Source organism: Lipophrys pholis, assembly GCF_963383615.2.
Source record: "Lipophrys pholis genome assembly, chromosome: 23".
NCBI lineage: Eukaryota > Metazoa > Chordata > Actinopteri > Blenniiformes > Blenniidae > Lipophrys > Lipophrys pholis.
Window position 1 is genome coordinate 7,801,978 of NC_137645.1, and position 26,867 is coordinate 7,828,844.

A 26,867-nucleotide genomic window follows, 5' to 3' on the forward strand; every position below is an offset into this window, starting at 1 on the left:
TGGCGACGGGGTCAGAACATTTTCGAAAAAGTAAATTTTTCACTATTTCTCCAGATACGGAGGGTTTTCAAACTGTTAATTTTCCGCAGTTTCCACGGAGACGGGGCATCTTTAAAACGTTGCGCTTTCCCGTGTTCCCACGGAAATTAAGCGTTCGCCAACGATGGCGCTCGCACAGGAGAGGCCTGCGTAACGTCGTACCAGAACTTGGCCATGGAGGCGGTGGCGGAGTCCAGTCGCTTCTCGGAATGGAGCAGGAGGCAGTTGTCGACAAAGGCGCGGCCCACGCAGATGTCGGTCTTCAGCTCGGCCAGCTTGTGCTGGATGGTCTGGGGGGGGGGCGGGGGGGGGGGGGGGGGGGGGGGGGGGGAAAGCAGACGGGAGTTTAATCCTCCGCACGGTGGTGCGGCGGTCCGGGGCGTCTGAGCCAGACCTGCAGGTGAGAGATGGTCTTTCCAAAAGCGCGGCGCTGCATCACGTAGTTCCTGGTCTCCTCGAACATGAACTCGCAGCTGGCCACGGCCATGGCGGCGATCATTAGACGCTCCTGGAGCGGGGAAAGAAAAACTTTTAAACACAGAAGAAGCAAAATAACTGGATAAAATCATGGGATGAACAGGGTTGGGGTTTTTAATTTTTTTTTTTTTTAAATGTATTTTTTTTTTGCATTTTTTTTTTATGTCATATGAAGCTGTTGAACTTTAGTGAAATTGATAAAAATTTATTTTTTACCTATTATTTAGTTGGAAATGTGTTAAATGTCATATTTTAGTAATTTTTAGAAAGAGAAACAGAAAAGTGAGAAAAAGAAAAAGGCCAAAAATTGAAAAAAATGGAAACATTTTGAAAAAAAAATGGAAACATTTTGAAAAAAAATGGAAACATTTTGAAAAAAATGGAAACATTTTGAAAAAATTGGAAACATTTTGAAAAAAATGGAAACATTTTGAAAAAAAAGGAAACATTTTGAAAAAAAATGGAAACATTTTGAAAAAAATGGAAACATTTTGAAAAAAAAAGGAAACATTTTGAAAAAAATGGAAACATTTTGAAAAAAATGAAACATTTTGAAAAAAATGGAAACATTTTGATTGAAAAAAATGGAAACATTTTGAAAAAAAATGGAAACATTTTGAAAAAAATGGAAACATTTTGAAAAAAATGAAAAAAAGAGAAATGAAGAAAAGAAAAAAAGAAAAAAAGAAAAGAAAATGGGGGAAAACAAGAAAAAAGGAAAGAAAGAAAGAAAGAAAGAAAGAAAGAAAGAAAGAAAGAAAGAAACAGAAGAGAAAGAAAAAAGGAAAAAAGAGAAAAAAATGAAAAATGGACAAAAGAAAAGAGAAGACAAGAAAAAAAGAGAAAACCGAAAAAGAGGAATTAATAAAAAAAGGCCGACTCCCACCTGAGGCAGCTCGTTCATCAGGCAGTAGAAGCCTTTGTTGACCTCCCCGAGCAGCGAGCTGGACGGCAGGCGGACGTCCTCGAAGAAAAGCTCCGCCGTGTCCTGGACACAGAGACACGGCGAGTGACGCCACGCGGCTGCAGTCCCGCTTCGCTCCTCTAGGCGGCGTTCGCCTACCTGGGCCTTCAGGCCGATCTTCTCCAGCTTGCGGCCCTTGTGGAAGCCCTTCATGCCGTCCTCCACCAGGAACAGGGTGATGCCGTGGGCCACCGTCTTGGCCTCGCCGTCCGTCACGGCCACGACCACCACCAGGTCCGACATCCACCCGTTACTGATGAACACCTGGGGGGGGGGGGGGGGGGGGGGGGCCTTTTTGAAAACACTCTGGCTCAGCTTTCACACAAACAGAGATGGTCGACATGGGAACCATCTCTGTAAAAACAGGACCGGGGGGGGGGGGACTTTTTGAAAATGCTTCATTTACGTGGAAACAGGGGGGGGGGGGGTTTGGTGCAACTTTTCAAAAGCACTTTGTTTCCATGTCTGTGGAAAAGGGTGAAAACACAACTTTTTAAAAAAGGGTCTGACTCCATAGAAATGGGGGGGGGGGGCAACTTTTTGAAAGCGCTGGGACTTCGTCGAAGCGGGAGAAAAACGCAACGTCAAGGGAAATGCTTCATGACCATGGAAATACATGAAAATGAAACGTTTCGAAACGCACCGATTCCGCCGCCATGGAAACCGAGAAAAGGCAACTTTTCGAAAAAGCTCAGACTCTGTGGAAAAGTAACAAAGTGCAACTTTTCGAAAAAGGGGTCTGACTCTGTCTCCATGGAAACAGAGAAAACAAAATGTTTCAAACTGTTCCGACACTACTCCGTCTCCACAGAAGCGGGGTGGGGGGGGGGTTTTATAAAAAATGCAACTTTTCGAAAATGCACCAACTTTTCACGAAAGGCTCCATGGAAATGGCAAAAAAAATCAAATTTTTTCAAAGAGCGCTACTCAGTCTCCGTGGAAATGGGGGTAAATGCAACTTTTTGAAAATGGGGAGGAACTTGTCCTAAACTCTCCGATTCACTTGAAATGGTGGTGCAAATGTGGTCTTGGTGAAAACAAGGACAAACAGACACTATTAAACCTGTAAACTTGGATAAATTCATCTGTATTGTCGACAACTTGGACAAAGGGGCGGGGCTAGCGGCAGACGGCTGGACCGCGAGCGTATGGCCGCCGTTTGATTGAAACTCGGCACCTTGTTTCCGTTGAGGATCCAGTCGTCGCCGTCCCTCTTGGCGTTCGTCCTCACGCCCTGCAGGTCGCTGAAAACAAGAACAAAACAAACCAAAAACAACCGCCGATGGTCAAAACGCTTTCAGAATCACATCGGAGCTCCTCGTGGCGTCCGACTGCCCCCGACCTGCCCGCCCCCGGCTCCGTCATGGCGATGGCGGCGATGCACTTCCCGGCCATCATGTCGGGGACGAAGCGCTGGATCTGCTCCTCGTTGCCGTAGCGGAGGACGTACGGCAGGATGATGTCGGAGTGCAGGCTGAAGCCCGGCCCCGAGCAGTTGCTGTACATCCTGGAAGGGGGGGGGGGCAAAAGGTCACGCGTCGATTGGAGGAGACGTCGCGTTCGATTGGTCGTGTCAGAAGACGGACTCACTGCTCCTCCCACACGACGGCGGCGGAGAAGAGGTCTCCTCCGATGCCGCCGTGCTCCACCGGCGTCATCACTCCCAGAAGGCCTTGCTCGCCGGCCTTCTCCCACAGTTCCCGGCTCACCTGACCCGCCTTCTCCCACCTGGGCGGAGGGATTTATGAGGGTGGTGATAAGGAAGCAGCAAAGGAAAAAGAAAAGAGGAAAAAGAAGAAAAGAAAAAAAAAATAATAATAATTTTGGGGGGGGGAATAATTGCGAAAAGAGACAAAATGTAAAAAGTTAAAATTATATTATGGAGAGAAAAAAGGGGAAAAAATACAATTAAAAGAAGGAGAAAAGACAAAAATAAGAAGAAAAAAAGGAAAAAGTGAAAAAAAATAAAGTGTTAAAAACCTTAAAAATAAAAAAAAAAAAGGAATAAGAAATCAAATTATAAAAAAAGGGAAAAAGGATTAAAAGAAAAGATTAAAAAAGATTAAACAAAAAAAGGAGAAAAAAGAAAAGTCTTAAAGAAAAAACAAGGGAAAGAAATTGTAAGAAAATAAATAAATAAATAAAAGTAGTGAGAAAATAGAAACAAAAACAAAGAAAAAGAAAGAAATGATAATAATACTATGAATACGCTGCGTCCTCCACCTACTCTGTGTGATACGGGACCACCTCCTCCTGAAAGAAGCGGCGGACGCTGCGGCGGAACAGGTCGTGGTCCTCGCTGAAGATCCGCCGGGTGCCGATGTCCGTCATGGTCCTGGCGCTGGACGTCTCGGGTCGGTCGGAGGCGGCGGGCTGAGAGACTCGGTCGGCAGGACTGTGCTGCTGTCTGGGGAAACGGATGGATCCGATATTAGTTATTGAGAAAAACGTGTGCGCAATACTCGGTGTTAGGGAGATCAAAGGAGATCAGCATCTTTGATCTCCTTTGATCTCAGATGCTGTGGCGTCACTACCCTGGTTAGACATTGTTAAAATATGCGTCCGTCAGTTAAACAGTGACAACATGAAGCAATTCAAACCGCCATGACACATACGATGTTATTTGATCGTAGTCCATTGGTTTCCATGGTGACAAACGTAGTGCAGCAAAGTTCCACTATCTCACTGCCTGGTGTATTTTTAGATCGGGTGTCAGGTTTCCAAACCAGCACAGATTCAATATACCATTTTTAAAATAAAGTCATCTCTGAGTAGTCCCAAAATGTTTTCATATTTTATCTTTCCCTCACGTTGTAATCCACAAATGAGTTATAATATATATATATATATCTTTTTTTTTTTAAAGAAAGAAAAAATATTCAAATAAAGTTATTGGGAAGTAGAAACGTTTCCCACTTTAAAGTGGGAAAAATACATTTGAAAACTCGGAAAATTATTATTTTTTTTTTTAAACGTCTATTCAACATAAAGTCACATCACGCGAGTAAAGTAGCAACTCAATACAATTACGTAAAATAAACCTAATATACATTGACTTGAATACAAGAACTGCTTGCTTGCGTTCACTGTTTACGTCTGAACACCCAATCTTTAACAGCGTTATGCGGGCGGCTGTGGTTGTTTACCGAGCAGGGACGGCGGAGAGCACCGGCCCTCGTCCACAACCATGTCTCACCGCAAAAAGGCAAGATCTAATCCACTTTCCCGCAAACATTTCTGCAAAAATAAAAACAACAGCGTGCGCAGTCTTCTCTTCTCTCCAGGACAAAGTTCGGCTTTTTGGTGTTACGGTTCGACAGGTTCCCGTGTTGACTGGTGACTTCCGCTTGGCGTCCGTCCCGCTAATAACGGCACATATTAAAAAAAGAAATAAAATAAAAACTTCGAAACTTGACAATAAATGTGCTTCAACAGATTTCTGTTGGTTTTTTTTTTTTGGTTTGTTATTTTTTACAAACTCAGCTCAGCTTCCCTCGTATTTACCTTTCAGAGCAGGAACTCACGGTCAGGAGCAAAACTAAATATGTGGAACATCTCATCACTGATAAAATGTGTGTCGGATGATCTATATAGACAATGTCGCACGCTGCATCCTGCTGGGGAAAACAAAACCTCGGTGGGAAAGTGCAAGTAAGTTGTTCTGTCTGCTTTTCAAGCGCTCATGTTCTTCTTTTAACGAAGACGCAGCAGAGGTTATGCAGGCTGTGCTGCCACCTGGAGGTCACTGGTGGTTACTGCAGCAATAACGTTTAAACCACAAGCTTTATCGTGAGTTACATTACACCAGTAAATACCGAATGAACGCAATAAGATGGAATAAATATAAATACACGAGGAAATTGTGATTTACTTTGTGTGACGATATTTGCTTCGTGCAGTCTGGAAGTAAATACCGGAAATACAATTAAAGCGTCCGATTTAAGAAGATGAATTCATTCAATGGAAACATTTAAGGAGGCGCAATATAAAATTACAACTCATATATCTCATGTATGGTAGTGTCAGTTTTTACCTCTATTGGTGTGGTTTTTTTCTTCTTATTGAATCAACATTATGAAGAGACGTTTTTAAAATATATATATACATTTAAATATAAAATGAGCAGATGCATTTTTGGTAGACATAGAAGCAGCACATCGCGACTGCGGGAGTGTTGTTTTGTCTAGAAGTGATTTATTATGAGCAAAAAATGTCCCACGATGTTGCTTTAAAGGGGACATATCATGCTAAATCCACTTTTTTAGCCCTTAAATGCATGTTGTTGTATATTTAGAGTGTTTAGAAGTACAGAAAAGTTCAAAGTAGTCTCTTCAGGTGCTCCGTTGATATCTTTATATTCTGTTTTGGTCATATTTTGCGATCCGTTTCGATTTTTCTATTCTCTATTATGTTTTTTGAACTATTACGTCACAGTATTCTCAGCGGAACTGCCAAATTAGGACATCGACACATCGAGCAATCCGCCATTTTTGTTTCTCGCTGCGATTTTGTAGTCCAACCGAAGTTACGAGAGGATAAGTCGAAATGTTCGGTTGTTGGATGTAGTGACCCACAAGCTTCGTTACACCGTCTCCCAGCATCAGAACCTTTTCCAAGTGCCTGGTTGAGTTTTATTTTTCACAGAAATGTACCCACATCTGTGGGTAAGGTCATTTTTGTGTGCGCGAAGCACTTTAAGGACGACTGCTTCAACAACCTCCGCCAGTATAAAGAAGGATTTGCCGAAAGACTTGGTCTGATTGAGCGGTCAGTTCCTTCTATCTATGGAGACGACCAACAGAGCACTTCGGTAAGCTGTATATAACGCTAAAAAGTGTGATGATAAGACGTCCCTGGCATTGTTTTGTTAGCATTAGCAGTTGCACCGTCTTCATATGTTAGCGCTGTGTGCTCGTTTTAGATTATAATGTAACTTCTGTGTTAAATAGTCGTTGTAATACAGGCAGTATTGTAGTAGTGGGCATGGATGGAGAAGTTAGTGTAAATATAGAAACACACCATTGCGTTACATCCATATGAAGACGTTGTTCTGCGGGTGCATCATCGTCATTTTCATCTGGCTCCGCCGGGTCCGACTCTGGCTCCAACATGTATGGCTGGATGGACAAATCTTCCGTTGTTGACATTTTGTAAATAATGTGTGACTATAAAGTTTCTGCGCCGCTAGATAATTGTATCTGTTCTATCAAACTACAAAGATGGCCGAACAGGGTGGCGTTGAACCGAGTGTCACCTCTGCAACCTGGAGAGGAGGCGGGGTATGAAGAGACCGCCCCAAAACGAGTTGCTCTCAGAAGCGCATCAGAAAAGGGGTAGAAAAGGGGCCTGTGGAGCTATAATAATGAGGAATTCAGACCCAAGCATTGCAGTTCCGCTTTATATAGACCACAACTGTATGATTTATATGTAAAAAGGAAGGATTTAAAAGCATGATATGTCTCCTTTAAAGCATCTGTAACTACCTTCTTGCATTTTCTCCTTGAACACATGTCCCCTGTATACGACACTGCCGTGACAGCAGACTATATTTGGCTTTCTTTCCGTGCATAAACCATCTCCGCCGGTATCTGTATAGGTCGTCCCCTGTAGTCATTGCCATGTAAGTTGGTTCTTTTGACCAATTTCTATGTAGGTTTACAAGTACTAGAAAAAGTGGAGATAGTTTAAGGTTCTAGGATAAAGCATGAAGGACTTGATTTGTGGATTTTGATGAGTTTATGCGACATAACCTGATGGCGGTGGAGGTTTGGCTTTATCCAGGCCGCGTTGTGTCTACGTGGGGCAATGAAAGATCAAAAGATCAAGCCGGCTGGGATGCACGTTGGAAAAGTTTATTCTGACGTGAAACAGAACAGAAAATAAATAAAACTTTCCAGGGTGGTTGGGGGGGGGGGGGGGGACGTCCGGCGGGGTCTTTGTCCACGGCCGCTCTCCAGCGCCTTTGGCGTTTCTCTTGTTTTCGTTGCCGGGGCCAGCGGTGGCGGGACTGGATGAGGTGGCGGTGGGAAGGCAGGGATCTACCCTCACTTGATGAGCGGTCAACCCCTTCTCCCCCGTTTCCTCACCCCATGCGGCGAGGGGTGGAGACGCGCCCCGGTGTGAGGTCTGGGGTGTCGGGAATAGAGGCCGATTGATGGGGGTGGGGGTGGGGGGGGGGGGTTGGGTCTACAACGGAGAGACGATGGCGAGGTCCCAGGAAGAGGAGGGTTTTCGAAATGGAAAGGAAAACAAACAAAACAAAAAGATGGGTTTGCTTCAACATCCCTTGTACATAGTCCTTGTCTTTCCTTGGTTGGTCTTTGAAACAGTGTCGCCGATGTCCTGGACACTGTCGGGCTGTCTCTTCAGCACGCCCGCCGCCGCCCTCTTACACGGACATGATGTGCTTGACGAAAGCTGCATGAGGGGGGGGAAGGAAACATTTATCTTTGCTGTTACTACAACGAGAGAGAAGAACGTGCGGAGAATGGAATGGGGGGGGGGGGGGGGGGGGGGGGCGTACCCTCGTAGTGCACACTGCCGTTCTCGTCCTCCTGTCCGGCCATGAGGGCGTCGATCTCCTGCTCGGTCATCTTCTCTCCTGTGGACACATCCGTCACCCTACTTGTCAGACTAAAGTATATTTAGAAGGAGGGAGGAGGAGGGGAAGGAGGGGGGGGGGGGGGGCGGGGAGGGATACGACGACTCACCCAGGGTGGACAACACGATGCGCAGCTCAGCGCCCATGACGGTGCCGTTACCCTCCTTGTCGAAGACGCGAAGGCCCTCAACGTAGTCGTCGACGGTGCCCTTCTGGAGGGCGTCCACTTCCTTCAGCATGGGCAGGAAAGCGTCGAAGTTGAGCCTCTTGTTGGCCAGGTCTGCGTTTCAATCACAGCACAGTTGAACGTCACCCCCCACCCGATCGGAGTCACGGAAAGCAACAAACCCCCCACCCGCCCGCCCCCCCTTCTGTGTTTTTGCGTGAACGCCGATCCCAGCTCTCACCGTCGGCGGAGGGGTTGCCGAGGATCTTGTTGACGTCCTTGTTGGTGGGGTTCTGGCCCAGGGCGCGCATGATGTCGGCCACCTGGTTGTAGGCCACCTGGCTGTCACCGATTCTGTCGAAGAGACCGAAGGCCTCCTTGAAGTCTGGACGGAAGAGAAAGAGGAGACCGTCAGAGCGGGCGGAGACGGATGCCTTCTCGATCTATCCTCTCTCTAGATTTGTTTGATCCTTCGGTACTTGTGGGATTGTTCTCGGCTTGCCGGGTGCGACAGCTGTATCCGGGCAGAACGGGCGACGGGACCCTCGACAAAGGTTACTGCCATTCCGAAGAATCCCAACAGGAAGCCTCTTCAGAGCGACCTTCTTTAGGAGATTAATGGCCGCACGGGGCTTCTGAATGGCAGCAGCTGTACACCTCCACCCCCCACCGCCCCCCCACCTCCCCCCACCCCCCTTCTTCTTCTTCATTCCTGTCTTTACTGGCTTTCAGGGCGACACCGATACACCCCGCGCAGAGGCGGCCCGGGCCATATAGAGACATGGCTGGTTTACACTAGGAATGCTGACAGCGGTGAAACCCAAACCATGGAGGAGAAAGTGCACACGCTACACTCGGGGTGTCAAACACGGATGGGAGGGGGGTGGGGGGGGGGACAAATTAAAAGAATTTCATTAGAGCAGGTTAATCGGTGATATGCTGCATGAAAGCGAGCTAGCTTGATGCTATCGGAGTAGCCTGAAAGCCATGCTGTCGGGGGTGCAAAACCCCATAATGCAACGTTTTGTTTGGATCAGTATCGTTCCGATTGGCTTCACGTGGAGATTGTCGGAATTCTTGGTAATCTCTCGATTTTTTTTTTTGCAAAAATTGAAATTTTCAGGAAAAGTTTGACTATTTATACCAAGTCAGGATGGAATTGGGCAGAAGTGACGTCGCGTTTGGATTGTCGGATTTGCATCCCCGGCGACTTTAAACAAACAGATCCCGCAACTCCACCCCACACACACACACACACACACACACACACGACACGCCGCCGCGACAAAACCCACAAGACCAGTTCCGTCGTCGGGTTGCGAAGGCTCCCGGGAGATGATTCCACGAGCGAACAAACGCCACCGCGCTTTAAACCCTGACCCCGCGATTAACGACCCCCCCCCCTTCCCCCCCCGACGCTCGCGAAGGCCGCAAGACGGCCCAGCCGAGAATAGACACACGTGGAATCCTCGGCGACAACTGGCGGCGACCTTTACGGAACGGATTCTTCCTTAACCCCCCCCCCCCACCCCCCACCTCGCCCTCCTTTTGGTGATTTTTCCTACAACTTTCACAATTTTTTTTTTTTTCTTCACTTACCCTCAAGCTGGTCCGGTGTGAACTCGGTCTGTCACATAGAAATACACAAACAAACGAGGGGGTGTGGGGGGAGGAGGAAGGGGGGGGGGGGGGGGTGGGGGGTAAAGAATGAAGGGTACGTTTACAAGGATTGCATAAATCAAGACAGTTTTATGGATCAACGTTGAAATTAGTGAACGATTCGTTGATGTGAGTGTATTTAAAAAGGGGGGAACGGTCCCGGATATGCAAAGTCTTGGATTATGAAAAAAAAAAAATAAAAAAATGAAATGCCATGTCTTTAATCCCCCAGACGTCCCCCCCCAAAATGAGTTTGTATCCAGAGAGCAACTCCCCCGTGAAAAAAACGTCCAGACGAGCGAGTACACACCATTTTGGAGAGAAGGAGCTGGCGGAGCAGAAAGAAAAGCGACAGGAGAACCTCAGGTCCCAAGACAGAGTGGTCCTGAGCCCCCGTGCGGACCCCCCTCTTATTTATTCCAGGCCGGTGATGTCACGCATGCTAATGAGCGGCGGGGGTCGAATGACCGGTTGGACCGTCTTTAACTTTCTTAGGGCAGAGCCGGGAGCCTCGCCCGGTGGGGGGTGGTGGGTGGGTGGGGGGACAGGGGGCTATTTATGGAGGAGCTGGAGAAGTGTGTCAAGACCCCTCGATGTGAGATTTCATCTTTTTTTTTTTTTTTTTTTTGAAAGAATTTCGACCCAAAAAGAAAAAAAAAGAAAAAAAAAGGAAAAAAAAAAGAAAAAAATTCAAGATCCATCGTCGTGTTTCGAACTCGCCGAATAGAAGCGAGTGAAAATGAAGAAGAAGAAGAAGAAGAAAAAAAAAAAAGCCGATCCGCCTCCGGTTCCACTTCGGAAGCCTCCCGGGATCGGAGTTCGTTTTACAAGGTGGTATTTTTAAAACCGGCGGCCCCCCCGCCCCCGCCCCTCCCCCACCCCACCCCTCCCCCGCTCCTCCTCTTATGGTTCAATAAACGGCATTAAAAAGAAAGTTGTGAATCTACTCAGTCATCACGTTTTATTTACATCGTTGTCACCGCCGCCGGGAGATATTCAGGGGGGGGGGGGGGGGGGGGGGGGGTGGGGGGGGGGGAGTGGGACGTACACGTTGATCCGGTCACATTTACACAGAATATCGACAACTTCTTGAGCAAGCTCGACACGCTTTCAGGAGGGGGGGGGGGGTGGAACACAAAAAAAACGGTGCCAAGACAGAGAGAGAACATGCAAACTCACTGGAATACTTGGAAATGTCATGTTTCATGTAGTAAAAAAAGAAAAGAAAAAAAAAAAAAATCACGTTTCAGGATCTTTTCAGGACCCAAAATCCAAACTTTGGGATAAATTTGGCATAAAACGGGTAAAATGTCGTGACCACGGTTACAAGGAAATGGATGTTTGCTTTAAAATTATCTTTGGATTATTCACTGGAATCTTTCCCGTTTTATTGGAGAATATCCATGAAGAAAAGATGAAAAACACATTTTTTAAGGTGGTTTAAAGTTCCAAAATCAGAAATTCGGCTTAAAAACAAACAAAGAAACTCAAATCTATCACTACAATTACATAGAAATGTATGTTTTGTCCCAATCTTATGTTATTTGAACACAAACGAAGCTAAATACGACTCGTTTTAGTCGTCGGTTCGTGTAATCCCCATAAACTCGCACAGATGTTTCGACTTTATTCAATATTCCACCTTTAATCTCAACAAGCTGACGCAGAGCGGGGATTCTCAGCAAATTCTAATCCTCTTTCTTCTCTTCCGTCGAGTTTTCTTTTTCGGCGACACGCTGCGATTCACGGACGACAAGCCTCGACTTTTTCCGCGCACGTCGAGCCCCGCAGCTTAAAACGACGACGCTATTTTAACTGATTTTTTAAAAGGGGTTAAAGAACTTCACGCAGCCGGATGCACACAGGTGATGCATTCAGGTGCATCACGTAACTCTGAACTTTTTTTTTTTTTTTTTTTCCCCCTCTTTAAATTTGGGTGGGCGGGGGCCCAATATTCAACCGCAATCAAATAGTCTGGACATTACAATATTTTGGGATTATTCACGGGCACGCGTGGGAATTTTTTTTTGTTTGATTGGAGATCTGCTTAAAAGAAAAAGTTTCAAAATCATATTTTATGATTGTTTTGAAGTTCCAAAATTGCAAATTTGGCAGAAAAAAAAAAAACTACTTATGACTAGAGTTTGCAACATACTTGTGGATTATTCACTGGAATACTTAGATTACAATGTTTTCAAAAGATATCCAAGTGTGAAAAATCCCATTTCAAAGCCCAAAATGTAAAATATTCACCTTTTACCATTAAAAAAAAAAAAGAAGTAAAACTTCAGACTAGACCTTCATAGAAATGTATATTTTTGTCACATTTAACACATTTCTGTCCCGATAATAACAGAATCGACCCTAAACTTAACTTTATTCTGTCCAAATATTTTTATTTCAACACATTTGAGCCTAAATACGATGATTTTTAGTTGTTTATTAACGTAATCCCAGTAAACTGCCCCAGATCCAATCCTTTTCCCCATAATCCCAGCAGCTTGTTTTCAATAAAAAGTAATAAAAAAAAATAATTAAAAAAAAGGGACTTTAAGCAACTTTAATCCCAACATTTCATCACATCATCTTGCATTTCAACATAGAAATTGACCTTTGATATCCAAATCGCCGCCTATTTCCACACGTGGAACACAGTTTAACTTAAAAAACAAAGAGAAAGGCGAGGAATTAAGAGAATGCTTTTCTTAATCCGGGACTTTTCCGATCACTAAGATCTAATCTGAAACCCCCCCCAGAATTGAAGGAGGATTTTAGAAAGGAGTCGGACATTTTTTTTTCAAATAGCAAAAAAACAAAAAAACAAAAAAACAAAACAAAATGCATGAACACGTTACGTTTTACTCAGCGCATGCACGTCTTGGAAATAAGCCCGGTTACTCTGCGGGGATTAGACGGGAGTCGGGTGGGGGGTGGGGGGTGGGCGTTCTAAGTGTAAAAAAAAAAAAAGTCCAAACTTGCAGCGCGGCGTGCTGGAGGACATTTGTAGGAGCGTGCGACCGACGCCGCCCACGGACAGATGAATGCTATTTTTAATCCCACCTCGCCTGCTGGGAGGCGTCAGGTTCCCCCCCCCCCCCCCCCCCCCCTCCCTTTCCACTGCAGTACAGTATCTGCACTTCGAGAAGGAAGGGGAGGGGGGGGGGGAGGGGGGGGGGGTAAAAAAGGTCGGCGTTTTCAGGACGTTACATGAGCCTTATTAGGAAGAGAGTTTTCGTCGGTTTCCACGGTGCAGCTTGCGGGACGTCACGGCAGTTTGAACGTTGGGAGTTTCCAGCCGAAACTCGACAAAGCATCAGGAGCCATAATCCTGCGGGATTATGGGGGGGGTGGTGGTGGTGGTGGTGGTGGTGGTGGGGGGGGAGAAACCAGACGCGCCCCACCCTCTTACAACTCGAAGGCCGGGAAGCGGGATTTTAAGGGCTGCAGCAGGTCGGCCAGGAAGTAGATGGTTCCCGCCATGCCTGTGAAGAACAGGGTTAATCGCTTTATTATCAGCATTTTTCCTTTAAAGACAAGAAAAAATACACACAAAAAAAAGTCAAGAACGGCATCGTACATCCCACAAATGCAATTTCACGACATCTTTTGCTCCGTTTAAAAGCAAAATAAATCGACTTTCTAACAATCTTAGAAGATTCAAAACTCCGAATTTGGATTTTTCAAAATCGGATTAATGCTGATTATTTGTAGCTCAAATAGAAATATTAATAAGAGGCAATGAAAATTGTGTCTTAAATCAGCAAACAACTTGACGAGTTCTGCAAAAAAATACACATTTTGGACAATTTATCTATACATTTGATGTTTTTTTTGGCACTTTCTGTAAAGATAAATCTAAAGATTCCTAATAATCTACAGTTACAGGAGGAACCAAAACGTTAAAATAGAAATAATTACGGAGGGAATAACGACGAGTGAGAAACAATGTCGACGTGTCTGATGTTTGAACGAATAAATCGCAGGATTTATAAATGAAACGATGATAAAATAATGATTTGAAATCACTACAGTAATAAAAGGATTCAAAAATAATCTGTAAGAAGAAATTAGACAAGTGAAATACTATAGAAAACCGTTTTATAATAATGAAAAAAATGAGGAAAAATACTTAAAAAACATAAAATAATGGGGAAAGTGAAAAAACTTAAAAATAAATAAAAAAATCATCAAAATGGCCGTGGAACTAAATTATCAAGAAAACGACTCGATAGTAAAATAATGTAGAATGATTAATTCAAAAAATCAGTAAAACTACAAAATTCAAAAATAATGAATAAAATCACTTTTAAGCAATAAAATAATGAATAAAATCATTTTTAAACAATAAAATAATGACTGAAAAGAGTAAAATGATCAATAAAACGACTTTAGGGTGTAAAACAGGAAATACAATGACTTTTAAAATAAAGTTATTGAACCAAATGACCGGAAGATAATAGAATAATGAATAAAACTTATTTATAATATCAAAATAGATCAAATTATATTGGAGTGAAATAATCAATAATAATGACAAAGACTTAAAAAATATAAAATAATGAAGAAAGGGAATAAAAATATTTAAAAAAATGTTTTAAAAATCATTAAAATGACTTTAGAACAAAATTATAAAGGGAACTACTCAATGATATTAAAATAATAACTGTCTAATAATCAAATAATCCATAAAACTGTTCAAAAATAATGAATGAAATCACCTTTAAACAGAAAAATAGTGGCCAAAATGACTGAATAGTAAAATTAGGAATAAAAAGAATTTAACACGGATGTAAGGAAAAATGAATAAAATGACTGAGATGAAAAAAAATTATGAAGAAGAAATTATAAATAAAATGACTTTTATGAGGAAAAATGGAAAAGAAAAATGACGAACAAAATAATGAATAAAAATGATTTTAAAAATAATAAAAAAAAATAAACATTTAAAACAGGGAATAAAATTACATATAAGGAAAAATGAATAAAATTACCAAGATCAAAAAAAAAAATTATGAATAAAATGACTTATAAGGAAAAAATAATAAAATGACTATAAGATAAAAATATTATGAATAAAATGACTTTTATAATGAAAATTTTATAAAATGACTAAGATAAAAATATGAATAAAATGACTTTTATAAGGAAAAATTGTATAAAATGACTATAAGTTAAAAATATTATGAATAAAACGACTTTTATAATGAAAAATTTTATAAAATGACTAAGATAAAAATATGAATAAAATGACTTTTATAATGAAAATTTGTATAAAATGACTATAAGATAAAATTTCCTGTTTTGTTGAGACGTTTCTTTTTGACTCGACACTTTGCTCAAACCCTCCGAAATAACCAGGAGACCAGCACAGACTCGGACGTGACGCTCGGCTCCTTCCTCACCTTCAAACAGCGAGCAGGGCGTGTCCGGCATGCGGCAGCCGTGCTTCCCGTAGTTCATGCACCAATCTGCAAACTGCACACACACACACACACACACACACACACACACACACACACACACACACACGACAACAAACTCAGAAACCGGGGCCTTGATGAACGGAGCGCGCCGGGAGCCGCCGCCGCCGCCGCCGCCGCCGCCTACTCACCATGCAGGCCCTGTAGAGGTGCTTGGCGTCCTGCGTGTGGCGGTAGAGAGCCAGGAAGGTGTAGGCGTTGCCCGCCGCGCCGTGGCACAGCCCGTAGCCTTTCTTCAGCAGGCCGTAGTGCCACACCACCTCGCCGCAGTGCAGCGCGTACTCCAGGTACTGAGGCACGCCGAAGACCTGCGGCACACGCAAAAGTCAACTTTCGTTAAATAAAAACAAAATGCATCTTTAAAGCCTCCAAACCGGCGGAACGGGGGAAAAAAAAGTTGCCGTATTTATTAAATATTTCTCAAAACGACGTCACTCGGCTGGCGTTTTCTCTCAGTTGTCGTGTTTTATTCCCGTTAGATCGTCATAAATGGGCTTTAAATTCCACGTGAGCGTCGAGAAAATGACTTCATAGCAACACAACTGTGAATAAAATGAAGGTAAAATTCTAAAATAGTGACGAAAAATGACTTTTTAATAATAAAATAGTGAATAAAATGACTAGAATAACAGAATAATGAATAAGAAATACATTTTAAAAGACTAAAATGACGAAGAATGACTTTAAAATGGTAAAACAATGACATAAACTATTTTATAAAAATAAATTAATAAAGAAAATTGTTTCTTTTTCTAATAAAATGAGAAAAAGAACTTGGAAAAATAAAAATGATGAAGAAAACTTACTTCATGATTGCAAAATACTGAAATAAAACCGCTTAAAAATGATCAAACAATGAAGAAAACTAAGATTTAATAATGAAATAATAAATCGAAGTACTTTATAACAGCATTATAATGACGAAAAGTACTTCATGATGGCATAATAGTGAATCAAATGACAAAAAATCGAAAATGCTTAAAGAAAATGACTTAATATAGTGAAGAAAACTACTTTACAACATCAAAATACTGAATTAAAAAAAACTGAATTAAAATAAAACGATTAAAAAAACATTTGTACGAGACAACGAATGAAACCGACACGACGTCGTGATGCCGCTCTCCTCCACAAGGTGTCACCACACACACCCCCCCCCCCACCCCACACACACACACACACACACTCTAACGTCACCTTGTGCGCCTGCAGCAGCATGTAGACCACGCCCGGCGAGCCGTGGCACCAGTGCACCAGCAGGTCGCGCTCGTCCCCGATGCACGGCGGGAAGTTCCCCGACGGGAAGCGCAGGCGGCACACGAAGTCCACGCTGGGCTTCACCAGGTTCTGCACCGGCGCCGGCGAGGAGACGAAGCCCGGCTGCAACGGAGGGACAACAAAGTCAGACCTGACCTTCGCCCGTCAGAAAAATGAGCTTTAAGGCGTTAAATCAGGGAGGGAGTGGAAGAGAACGAGTTCAGAAGAATAAAATAAGGATTAAACTGACTTTACGGTCACATAATAAAGAGTTTAAGTGTTTTATAAAGAGGAACTGTTGAATTAAATGATATTAGAAGAGAGAAATAGTCAATAAAACCACTTTAATCAGGAGAAAATGAAGAGAAGGATTTGAACACGATAAAATAATGAAGAAAATGACTTGAAAATGCTAAAATAATGAAAAAAATCTACTTAAATATGCTAAATTAATGAAAAAATCTACTTAAATATGCTAAAATGATGAAGAAATCTACTTAAATATGCTAAAATAATGAAAAAATCTACTTAAATATGCTAAAATAATGAAGAAAATAACTTAAAAATGCTAAAATAATGAAAAAATCTACTTAAAAATGCTAAAATAATGAAGAAAATAACTTAAAAATGCTAAAATAATGAAGAAAATAATTTAAAAATGCTAAAATAATGAAGCAAACTACTTATTTTTGAAATATTGAAGACAACCACTTAAACAAGATCAAATAATGACGGAAACTTCATAAAAACTATAAAAGAAAAAGAAAACTGCAAAAAACAAAAATTTAAAATGAAGAAAACTATTCAAACACAATAATAATGATGATGTGCTGAAAATGATGAAATAATCAAAGAACACAAACTTCTTAAACAAGATGAGATGAAGAAAAACTGAAAAATCATAAAACGACGAAAACTACTTTGAAATGAGGAAACGAGGAAGAGAACGACTTAAAAACGGGTGAAATACTGAAGAGAACGAGCTAAAAATAAGAAAATAATGTTGAAAACTAGTTAAAACGGGTGAAATACTGAAGAGAACGAGCTAAAATTTTAAAAATGAGGAAAATTAGTTCAAACGGATGAAATAATGAAGGAAACTACTTAAAAATAATCAAATAATGTTGAAAACTAGTTAAAACGGATGAAATAATGAAGCAAACTACTTAAAAACTGATAAAATAATGAAGATAACTTGTTGAAAGTAAAAAAATAATGAAGGAAACTGCTTAAAAACGGGTGAAATAATGAAGAGAACGAGCTAAAATTTAAAAAATAATGTTGAAAACTAGTTAAAACGGATGAAATAATGAAGCAAACTACTTAAAAACTGATAAAATAATGAAGATAACTCGTTGAAAGTAAAAAAATAATGAAGGAAACTGCTTAAAAACGGGTGAAATAATGAAGAGAACGAGCTAAAATTTAAAAAATAATGTTGAAAACTAGTTAAAACGGATGAAATAATGAAGCAAACTACTTAAAAACTGATAAAATAATAAAGATAACTCGTTGAAAGTAAAAAAAAGAATGAAGAAAACGACTTAAAATACAAAATAATGCTGGAAACGAGTTCAAACGGATGAAATAATGACGAGACCGCCACAATAAGAGACCAGCGAGTACAGAGCCTTGCTTGCCGACCTGCAGGAGGAAGTAGTAGATTCCGGCGAGGCCGTGGGCGGCGCCGACGTACTGCTCCTGGTACCACTCGTACATCAGCGGGCTGCGGTTCTGGACCTGCACCTTCCTGCTGTAGCGTTCGCCCGACTCCAGCACCACCTCGCTGATCTGGAACCGAGGGAGAGCGACCGGAGGGTGAACCGCGAGGTCGCCCAGGTCGGGCTCAGAGCCCCGCCCCCCACCCCGCCCCGCCCACCCCATCACGCCCCGCCCACCTGCTGGATGAACTCCAGGGGGATCCGCTCCTCGCCGAGCTGCTTCCTGACGAACGCCAGCGCGTAGAGGAAGCCCATCCGCCCGTACAGCATCTCGTCCGGCAGCCCGCCGCCGCCCCCGCAGGCCGTCTGGTGATACTGCAGCAGCCTGCAGAGAGACGACCACACAGGAAGTGACGTAATCTGTGGGATTATCGACCCCCTGATGACACTTTAATCAGAAAACTTTTATAAAATGACTTCAGCATTATCGAGTAATATAGAAAACCACTTACAAAGGATAAAATATCGACGAAAATGACTTTAAAGTTATAAAACAACAAAGAAACCCCTTATAGACTTTTAGGAAATAAGGAATAAAACACAAACAGAATCAAATACTGAGTAAACCAACTTCATAATCATAAAATGATGAAGAAATTGATCTAAAAATGATAAAATAATGAAAAACCTGACTTGAAAATTATAAAATAACGTATAAAATAACATAAAAATGATAAAATAATAAAGTAAACTACTTAAACGTACAATAATAAAGAAACGTACTTAAACAATGATCAAATATTGAGGTCAAAAAAAATTGTGAAATAACGAGAAAGCAACTTTTACTATTATGAAATAACGTATGAAACACAAATGTGATTTAAAAAAATGTGTAAAATGACAAAATAATGAATTAAAAAAACTAAAAATGATACAATAACGAGGAATTTACTTAAAAAAGATAAAATAATGAAAAAAATACATAAATAAATGATACAATAATGAGGAAATTCAGTTAAAAATGAGAAAATAATGAAGAAAACTACTTAGAAATGATAAAACAATGGATGAAACACAAACTAGATTCAAGAAATGAGTAACATGATTTCAGAATAATAAAATGACTTAAAAATGACAAAATAATGAATAAAATGACTTTGAAAGTCTAACAACTAATCTAATAAGGATCACGGAGGACGCCGACGGCACTCCACGCGGGCGCCGCAGCCTGTGACATCACCGACCTGGCGACGCACTCGTCGGCCTCGCCGGGCCTCTGCAGGCGGTGGTAGACGGCGGCGGCGGCGGCCAGCGGCCCGGCGTCCCCGCACAGGAAGGTGACGTCGCGGCGCGCCAGACACTTGAGGCCGCGGCCGGCGTGCTCCTGCGCCTTCTGGAGGAGGGACGGGTCCTTGAACACATCGTGGAGGTGCAGGTAGAGCACGGCGATGCCTGGGGGGGGGGGGACACACATCATCCGGATAAACCATCAACCAATCGGGGGAGGGGGGGAACTCTATCAGAGTTACTCTACCGAAAAGGTGTCATTTCATGTCTCTACAAGGTAAAATATTAAAAATACTGCGTGAGAAGACGACCATCTGCGGCCGCTTTTTACCCGAAAAGGTGGGAAATGACGTAAATCGACTAAATTAGTTGATTGATTACGTTAGAATGGGAGTTTTCCTGGAATTAAAAGACAAAAAAGCTCAACTGGATGACATCTTTTTGCCTTAAAAGTACAAAAAAAAAACCCCAAGTCACTCAACACAAAAGGTGCAATTTCGAGTCCGTACAAGTTAGAAATATTGAATTTTCGGCCCGAGAGGAAGACGATCGGACTTTAAAAGGGATAACTTGAAATAAATCGACTGTAATTATCACGAGAAGGAGAGATTTCCTGGAATTAAAGCACCAAAGGTGCCGGTAATTGACATTTTGATGCCTGAAAATACAAAAATAATCCAAGTTATAGGAGGTAAAGGTCCGATAAGTTAAAATATTGAATTTATTACATGAAACGAAGACGATCTAATGGAAGAAATTGAAGTAAAGTGATGGAATTAGTTGATTAAATATAAGAAAAGGCCGTTTTCTTGGAATAAAAGGACAATAAGTACAAGTAGGGGATATTTTCATGCCTAAAACGACATAAAGATGCAAGTTACTCAATATTTATGCAATTTGGTGTCCCCAATAAGCTAAAATACTGAACGTATTAAATGAGAGGAGGATGATTCTAGGAGAAACGGACGCGAATTGAGTGTCGTTATAATCAGAATGGAGGTTTTCCTGGAATTAAAAGGACCAAAAAAAAACCAACAAAAGGTGACAATAGAGTCGGAAAAAGACATTAACTTCCCAGTTTTGCACGCAGAAGGTAAAATATTGAATTTATCGCGTGAAAATAAGACAATTAAATCATAAAAGCGTCAATCTGTGTCTCTTATCAGCAAAAAATGTAATTATTAACTGTAATTATCACAAGAATGGGAGGTTTTTTTTTTTTTTTTGGGGGAATTAAAAGGATTCAAAAAAAAAAAGAAAAAAAAGAAAGAAAGTGGGTGTCGTTTTTAATGCTTGGAAACACACGAGAAATGGAAGTTAGTCATCGCCGAGGCACCATTTTGTGGCTTGCAGAAAGGGTAAAAAAAAAAAAAAGAAAAAAGAAGAAAAAGAAAAACTGTGGATTTCACTGCCTCCATGTTTACGTCTTTAAATCTCCAAACCTGCCCAGCCTGTGTAGGCGGTGCAGTCCCGGGGATCCGCAGACCGCAGTCCGTCCTCCATGACAGCCAGCAGCTCCATGATCTTCCTGCACAGCCTCTGGGTGAAATCCTCCGTGATCTGAGGGTGGAGGAAGGTGGAGGATGGGGGGGGGGAGGATGGGGGAAGACAAGAGACATTCAGACGACGGGAGAGAGGGGAGAGGGGGGGGGGAAGAAGAAGAAAAAAAAAAAGAAAAAAAAAAAAAAAAAAAAGCAAAGATCTGCACGCGCTTCGAGCGTCCATCACCTTTCCATGGCAGTCGAACAGAGCGGACGCGTTGGTCCCGTCGAAGTCCGGGTACGGGTTCCTAAAGGCGCGCGTGTCCATTTTCTGCACCTTTTCGTCCTGCGGGGGGGTGTGGGGGGAGAAACAGAAAGGCGATTTGGCCTCGAAATGCACTCAAATGAGACGTTTTTCAATCGGTTCGCACCAACCTTCTTTCGGTGTTTATGTGCGCCACTTCTTTTTTTTCCTCCTCCTTCTTCTTCTTCGCTTGGCCAACGCGAGCCGTTTTGCCCGCTGCTGGCGCCTGCCGGTGGGAGGGAGGTACTGCAGCAGCACTGCATTGGAATGACAAGGTCTGGGAGCTCGGACAAAAAGTCACATTTACATATTATTCCTCTTCCGAGTCTTAACAAACGCAGAGAAAAATGGAACGAGGCAGATGTTTGTGTAGGTCAGTCATGAATAACACTGCTCTAGAATAAGAGAATAGTGAATAAAGCTACTTTATATTAGCAGTGAATATAAAGACTTTGTATTAATAAAACAATAAAATAATGAAGAAAGCTCCTGTATATAATAAAATAGATGAATAAAAGACTGTAATAATAAAACAATGAGTAGAACTACTATATAATAACAAAAATCATGTAAAAAAACTCCTTTATAATGATAAAATAGTGACTAAAACCACTTAATATAATAAAATAAGGAATAAAACTACTTTATATTAGCAGTGAATATTAAGACTTTGTATCAATAAAACAATAAAATAATGAAGAAAGCTCCTGTATTATAATAAATCAATAAAAGACTAATAATAAAACAATGACTAGAACTACTATATAATAGCAAAGATCATGTAAAAAAAACTATCTTTATAATGATAAAATAGTGACTAAAACCACTATATGATATTAAAATAATGAATAAAGCTACTGTATGATAATAAAATAGATGAATAAAAGACTGTAATAATAAAACAATGAATAGAACTACTATATAATAGCAAAGATCATGTAAAAAAACCTCTTTATAATGATAAAATAGTGACAAAAACCACTTAATATCATAAAATAATGAATAAAACTACTTTATATTAGCAGTGAATATAAAGACTTTGTATTAAATAAAAGGATAAAATAATGAAGAAAGCTCCTGTATGATAATAAAATATATCAATAAAAGACTAATAATAAAACAATGAATAGAACTACTATATCTCAACAAAGATCATGTAAAAAACTCCTTGATAATGATAAAATAGTGACTTAAACATTATATGATAATAAAATAATGAATAAAACTACTTTATATTAGCAGTGAATATAAAGACTTTGTATTAATAAAACCATAAAATAATAAAAGGCTACTGTATGATGATAAAATAGATGAATAAAAGACTGTAATAATAAAACAATGAATAGAACTACTATATAATAGCAAAGATCATGTAAAAAAAACTATCTTTATAATGATAAAATAGTGACTAAAACCACTATATGATATTAAAATAATGAATAAAGCTACTGTATGATAATAAAATAGATGAATAAAAGACTGTAATAATAAAACAATGAATAGAACTACTATATAATAGCAAAGATCATGTAAAAAAAACTCTTTATAATGATAAAATAGTGACTAAAACCACTTAATATCATAAAATAATGAATAAAACTACTTTATATTAGCAGTGGATATCAAGACTTTGTATTAATGAAACAATAAAATAATGAAGAAAGCTCCTGTATGATAATAAAATAAATCAATAAAAGACTAATAATAAAATAATGAGTAGAACTACTATATAATAACAAAGATCATGTAAAAAACTCCTTGATAATGATAAAATAGTGACTAAAACCCCTTAATATAATAACTTTGTGTCAATTAAACAATAAAATAATGATTAAAACTACTTTATAATAACAAAATAGTGAATAAAACCATGAAATGATGATAAAGGACTGAAGAGAACTACTTTATAATGATAGAATAATTAATAGAATTACTTAAAAATCATAAAACAATGAAGGAAACCACTATCTAATGATAAAACAATCCATGACAATAAATGAATGAAGAAAATCACTTTGATAATAAATTAGTGAATGAAAGTACTTACGATTTTACCATCATGAAAGAAACCACTTATAATAATAAAACACTATAAAGGAAACTACTGGAAAATAATGAAGCGACTTTGAAATAAAACAACCATGAAGGAAAAACAACTTTAAAAATATATAAATCATGATCAGATGACTTTAGAGCAATAAGATAAAGAGTAAAAACACTATAAAATCTATATTAATGACTGAACGTGCTGCTGAAAAGAGGCGGTTTAAACTTAAAATGCACCAAAAGAAGAAGTTTTTATTCAATTCAGAGTTTATGTTCACTGCTTCTTCTCTCATAAGATGCTTAATGTGTTGCTACCCTCTGCTGGTCGATGTTGAGTACTGCAGCGCTGCCTTCAAATAGATGGGAACCCCCCCCCCTGAAAAGAAACAAAGTCAAATTAACATGTTTTTATGTTCATATTGTTCGATAACAGCGATAAAAATGTAAATAGGGAGATGTATGTGCATGTCAGTAATGCATAACACGACTTTAGAAAAAGAAAATAATGAAATAACCCACCGTATATTGATAAAATAATAGATAAAAGTACTTTATATAATAAAATAATGAATAAAACCACCATTTGATAATAAAGTAAAGAATAAAAGTGCTTTATAATAATAAAATAATGAATAAAACCACCGTTTAATAATACACCAGTGACGCGCTCACCTCTTGTTATCCTCAACATGCACGCTGAAGCTTCTTCTCACCGTTAATTGAAATCCTGATACTCGTCTCTCAAAGCTCCGTGCGACGCCGAGGCGCCACGCCGGCATCTAATCTGAGACATCAGATTGTTTTCCAAACCTTCCACTAATTGCACCGCGGGTGAACTTTCACCCTCCGCCCCAACCGCTCGGGCGGAGACCGAGCCGCGACGCCAGGCAGCTAATGGCTCTCAGCACAAAGCAAAGGCCGGCCTAAATTTGCGGCCGCGGGCCGCCGGCATGGCAACGTCGCGTGTCACCAATCCGCTCTTGACCTTCCGCGAAGCCGAACGACACGGCGCTCCTGCCGCCTGTGATGATAATCGCTGTAGTCACAGAGAACGCGGGGCACGCCACTGGGCTGCACCGCCGCTCGCGTTTACCGGCGAGATGGACGTAAAAGAGAACGAAGGTACGTACTCTTTTTGCTTACCGGTGCCAACGAGCAGTTTCTTCTTCTTCTTTTCTTTTGGGTTTAACGGCAGTTGGCATCCAAGAAGTTGCATTACCGCCATCCGCTGGCTCCGGTTAGTTTAGACCATCCCCACTGCTCTATACTTTCCCCAATAGTCCCGTCGCCTTTAGGAACCCATTTACACGTCTTCTGCCCCCTTGTCTTCCTTCCCACCCCGGTGTCTCTCCGACCCCTCCCTCCTTCTATTCCTTCTTTCTTCAGAAAGGCGTGAAAACGCCCAATAACTGTGAACCGGCACTAAAAAGAGATCTCTGGTCCCCTTCAAAACCCCGGTCTCGCTTCCTTTTCTAGCGGGCGTGACGCAGCGCGCAATGCATTTTGGGTAGCAAACAAACCAAGCCGACCGCACGAATCTGAAGAATTAGATGCAGAAAGGAAAAAAAATTGGAAAACATCTGCCGAGTAGCGAGGAAGACTCTCATTGACATCTGGCCTGAAGAGTATATATATATATCGTGGTTATTTGTGGCTACCCATCAGCCATGAGCTAACTAGCCTAGCCGCCACAAGCTAATGCGGCGGGAACTTCCGGTCAATGAGCCGAGGTTCTTCTTTACTTCCTCTCCGGTCAGCGTTTCTTTCAGATGACAGCGCCCCCCCCCCCCCCCCCCCGAACCAAATGAAGGGGTGAAAATTCTCCCGTTGCCGTCTCCATGTGTTCCATGTGGCTTTCTTGGCCTGTCAGCCCTCTCGTTCCGGGCAAGTGAGCAACTTCGAGCAGCCAGCGGTTTCTCAAAGTTGCACACTCAGGACTGATTGTGGTGTCCTTCGGCCGCCTCCCGTCTTGACGATCCGCGCGACGACCTCGTCTGGGGAGAAAAAAGTGCCGATAAAGTCGACGGCGATCACGACCAGACCCGCCTCAGTCATCACTGCCGGCCTTTTTTTTTTTTGTTTTTCTGTTTACCTCCCTGCTTTTTCTCGTCCGAAGGACTCGACGGTGCCGTTCATTTCCATATCAATTGACCAGTTCTCTGCAGGTGAAGGCTACAGAGCGCGCAGCGTCTGCTTCCCGCACCTCGGGGACGTTTTTTTTTTTTGTTTTTTTTTTTTTTGTCACCTGGCCTTGAGGGACGGGGAATGGAAATGAGGCGCAGGATTGTGACGGCGCTCAGACGGAGACCTTCGGGCTCGATTGGAGCTTTCTTGATGAAAGACACATTATTGGACTGCAACCGCAGCACCAGTGGGAGGAAGACGAAGAAGACAAAAAAAAAAAAACTGCTTTATTGTGGAAAATAATAAATACAGTGGTGGTCGTTTAGTGGTTTCTGGGGAAGGACGGCGTTCACGCTGAGAGTCGTGCACTCGAGCCTGAGTTCAGTTGAACCCGGCTCGCCTTTCAAGGTGGGTGTAAGTCACTAAATAATTCCTTCAGGGTTCACCATTTCATTTTCTTCCGCTTATCCGTTTCCGGGTCGCGGATGCACCATTTGGGAGCCTTCCTGCGGGTGGGGGGGGGGGGGGGGCCCACGGGAAGGTGGCGCCCGGCGTGGGACACGAACCCACTACCCTGAGATTGTGAGTCTCATGCTCTACCAACTGAGCTAGCCGGGGTTTTATTAAAAAAACAAAACAAAAACAAAACTATGAACTAGTTCATTTTAATATTTGTGAACTGAATTTTGAACAAGTTCGTGTAGAAAGTGAACTTCCCCAACCCCGATGACTAACTTGGACTTTATTTATCATGTAAATAAAACATGTTTAATTTAAACAAAGCACTATCTTGCCTGATCAACATAAATATATTATGTAAAAAGTTGCTTTATTTTTATTTTTTTTTTAAAAAATAGGAAGACTTTTAGGTGTGCCTATGAGGATTTCTGTGAGCACGGCTCTAATTCTAACCGGAAATTGGAAACTTTGTGACCCCCCGCTAAATTGGAAAATATCTTCTATTCTCAGCTATAAGTACCGATATCTGATCGGAGCCGTTATTGAACCGCGGCAAAAGCCTCTTATTTTCCGGCGCGAACCCGTGACCGCCGCCTCATGACGGGCCCCCCACAAAGCGTCTCCGTCCGGTTATTTAGCCATACCAACACATAGCAATTAACGTCTCAAACCCCCCCCCCCCCCCATTTCAAGCGGACAGGATCCATTTTGGTCGCGGGGAGCGCTCTGACAGCTGAGATAAAGAACATTCTGGTCTCTGACATGCTGCCATGGCCCCATCTGTGGCGGCAGCTAAAAATACGCGCAGTCTGGTGTCGCCATACCAGTCAACTGTCTCGGCGAGGGAAGTGAAGCAAGGAAG

The 26,867-nt window shown here is 41.6% G+C and overlaps 3 protein-coding genes across 3 annotated transcripts in view; all 3 read right to left on the reverse strand.

The window, feature by feature from the left end:
- acadl (acyl-CoA dehydrogenase long chain) overlaps positions 1-5,178 on the reverse strand; it is a 7,524-nt gene extending 2,346 nt beyond the window's left edge. Inside the window, exons 1-10 of the mRNA XM_080493234.1 lie at positions 4,985-5,178; positions 4,627-4,842; positions 3,708-3,887; positions 3,071-3,208; positions 2,823-2,987; positions 2,658-2,724; positions 1,580-1,744; positions 1,403-1,504; positions 434-547; positions 202-329 (exon numbers count right to left, since the gene is read on the reverse strand). Of these exons, the coding sequence (XP_080349360.1) occupies positions 202-329; positions 434-547; positions 1,403-1,504; positions 1,580-1,744; positions 2,658-2,724; positions 2,823-2,987; positions 3,071-3,208; positions 3,708-3,887; positions 4,627-4,842; positions 4,985-5,040 (1,331 nt within the window). The 5' untranslated portion in view covers positions 5,041-5,178. The remainder of the gene's footprint in view (positions 1-201; positions 330-433; positions 548-1,402; positions 1,505-1,579; positions 1,745-2,657; positions 2,725-2,822; positions 2,988-3,070; positions 3,209-3,707; positions 3,888-4,626; positions 4,843-4,984) is intronic.
- A 2,133-nt stretch (positions 5,179-7,311) lies between these two features.
- On the reverse strand, positions 7,312-10,367 carry mylz3 (myosin, light polypeptide 3, skeletal muscle). Its single transcript, XM_080493367.1, has 6 exons — positions 10,217-10,367; positions 9,847-9,874; positions 8,489-8,632; positions 8,191-8,361; positions 8,004-8,081; positions 7,312-7,897 (listed from the first exon to the last, which is right to left on the reverse strand). The coding sequence occupies exons 1-6, from the start codon at positions 10,217-10,219 to the stop codon at positions 7,869-7,871; spliced, it is 453 nt and encodes a 150-aa protein (XP_080349493.1). The 5' UTR covers positions 10,220-10,367; the 3' UTR covers positions 7,312-7,868.
- Positions 10,368-11,791: 1,424 nt separating this feature from the next.
- Positions 11,792-21,571, reverse strand: lancl1 (LanC antibiotic synthetase component C-like 1 (bacterial)). The gene is made up of 10 exons (XM_080492875.1): positions 21,508-21,571; positions 21,320-21,418; positions 21,034-21,151; positions 19,549-19,756; positions 18,542-18,689; positions 18,288-18,434; positions 16,584-16,766; positions 15,518-15,694; positions 15,309-15,381; positions 11,792-13,388 (listed from the first exon to the last, which is right to left on the reverse strand). Exons 2-10 carry the CDS (start codon positions 21,398-21,400, stop codon positions 13,312-13,314), a joined length of 1,212 nt encoding a protein of 403 aa, XP_080349001.1. The 5' UTR covers positions 21,401-21,418; positions 21,508-21,571; the 3' UTR covers positions 11,792-13,311.
- Between the last annotated feature and the right edge of the window lie 5,296 nt (positions 21,572-26,867).

Excerpts from the sequence above, each read along its gene's own strand:
- mylz3 (XM_080493367.1), bottom strand. Across the intron at positions 8,633-9,846 it reads CACACCGGACCAGCTTGAGG|ACTTCAAGGAGGCCTTCGGT; the intron begins GTAAGTGAAGAA and ends TCTTCCGTCCAG. Across the intron at positions 8,082-8,190 it reads CATCGTGTTGTCCACCCTGG|GAGAGAAGATGACCGAGCAG; the intron begins GTGAGTCGTCGT and ends ATGTGTCCACAG.
- lancl1 (XM_080492875.1), bottom strand. The coding sequence starts at position 21,400 with ATGGACACGCGCGCCTTTAGGAACCCGTACCCGGACTTCGACGGGACC. Across the intron at positions 18,435-18,541 it reads CCCTGGAGTTCATCCAGCAG|ATCAGCGAGGTGGTGCTGGA; the intron begins GTGGGCGGGGCG and ends CCTCGGTTCCAG. Across the intron at positions 15,695-16,583 it reads TGCTGCTGCAGGCGCACAAG|GTCTTCGGCGTGCCTCAGTA; the intron begins GTGACGTTAGAG and ends CGTGTGCCGCAG.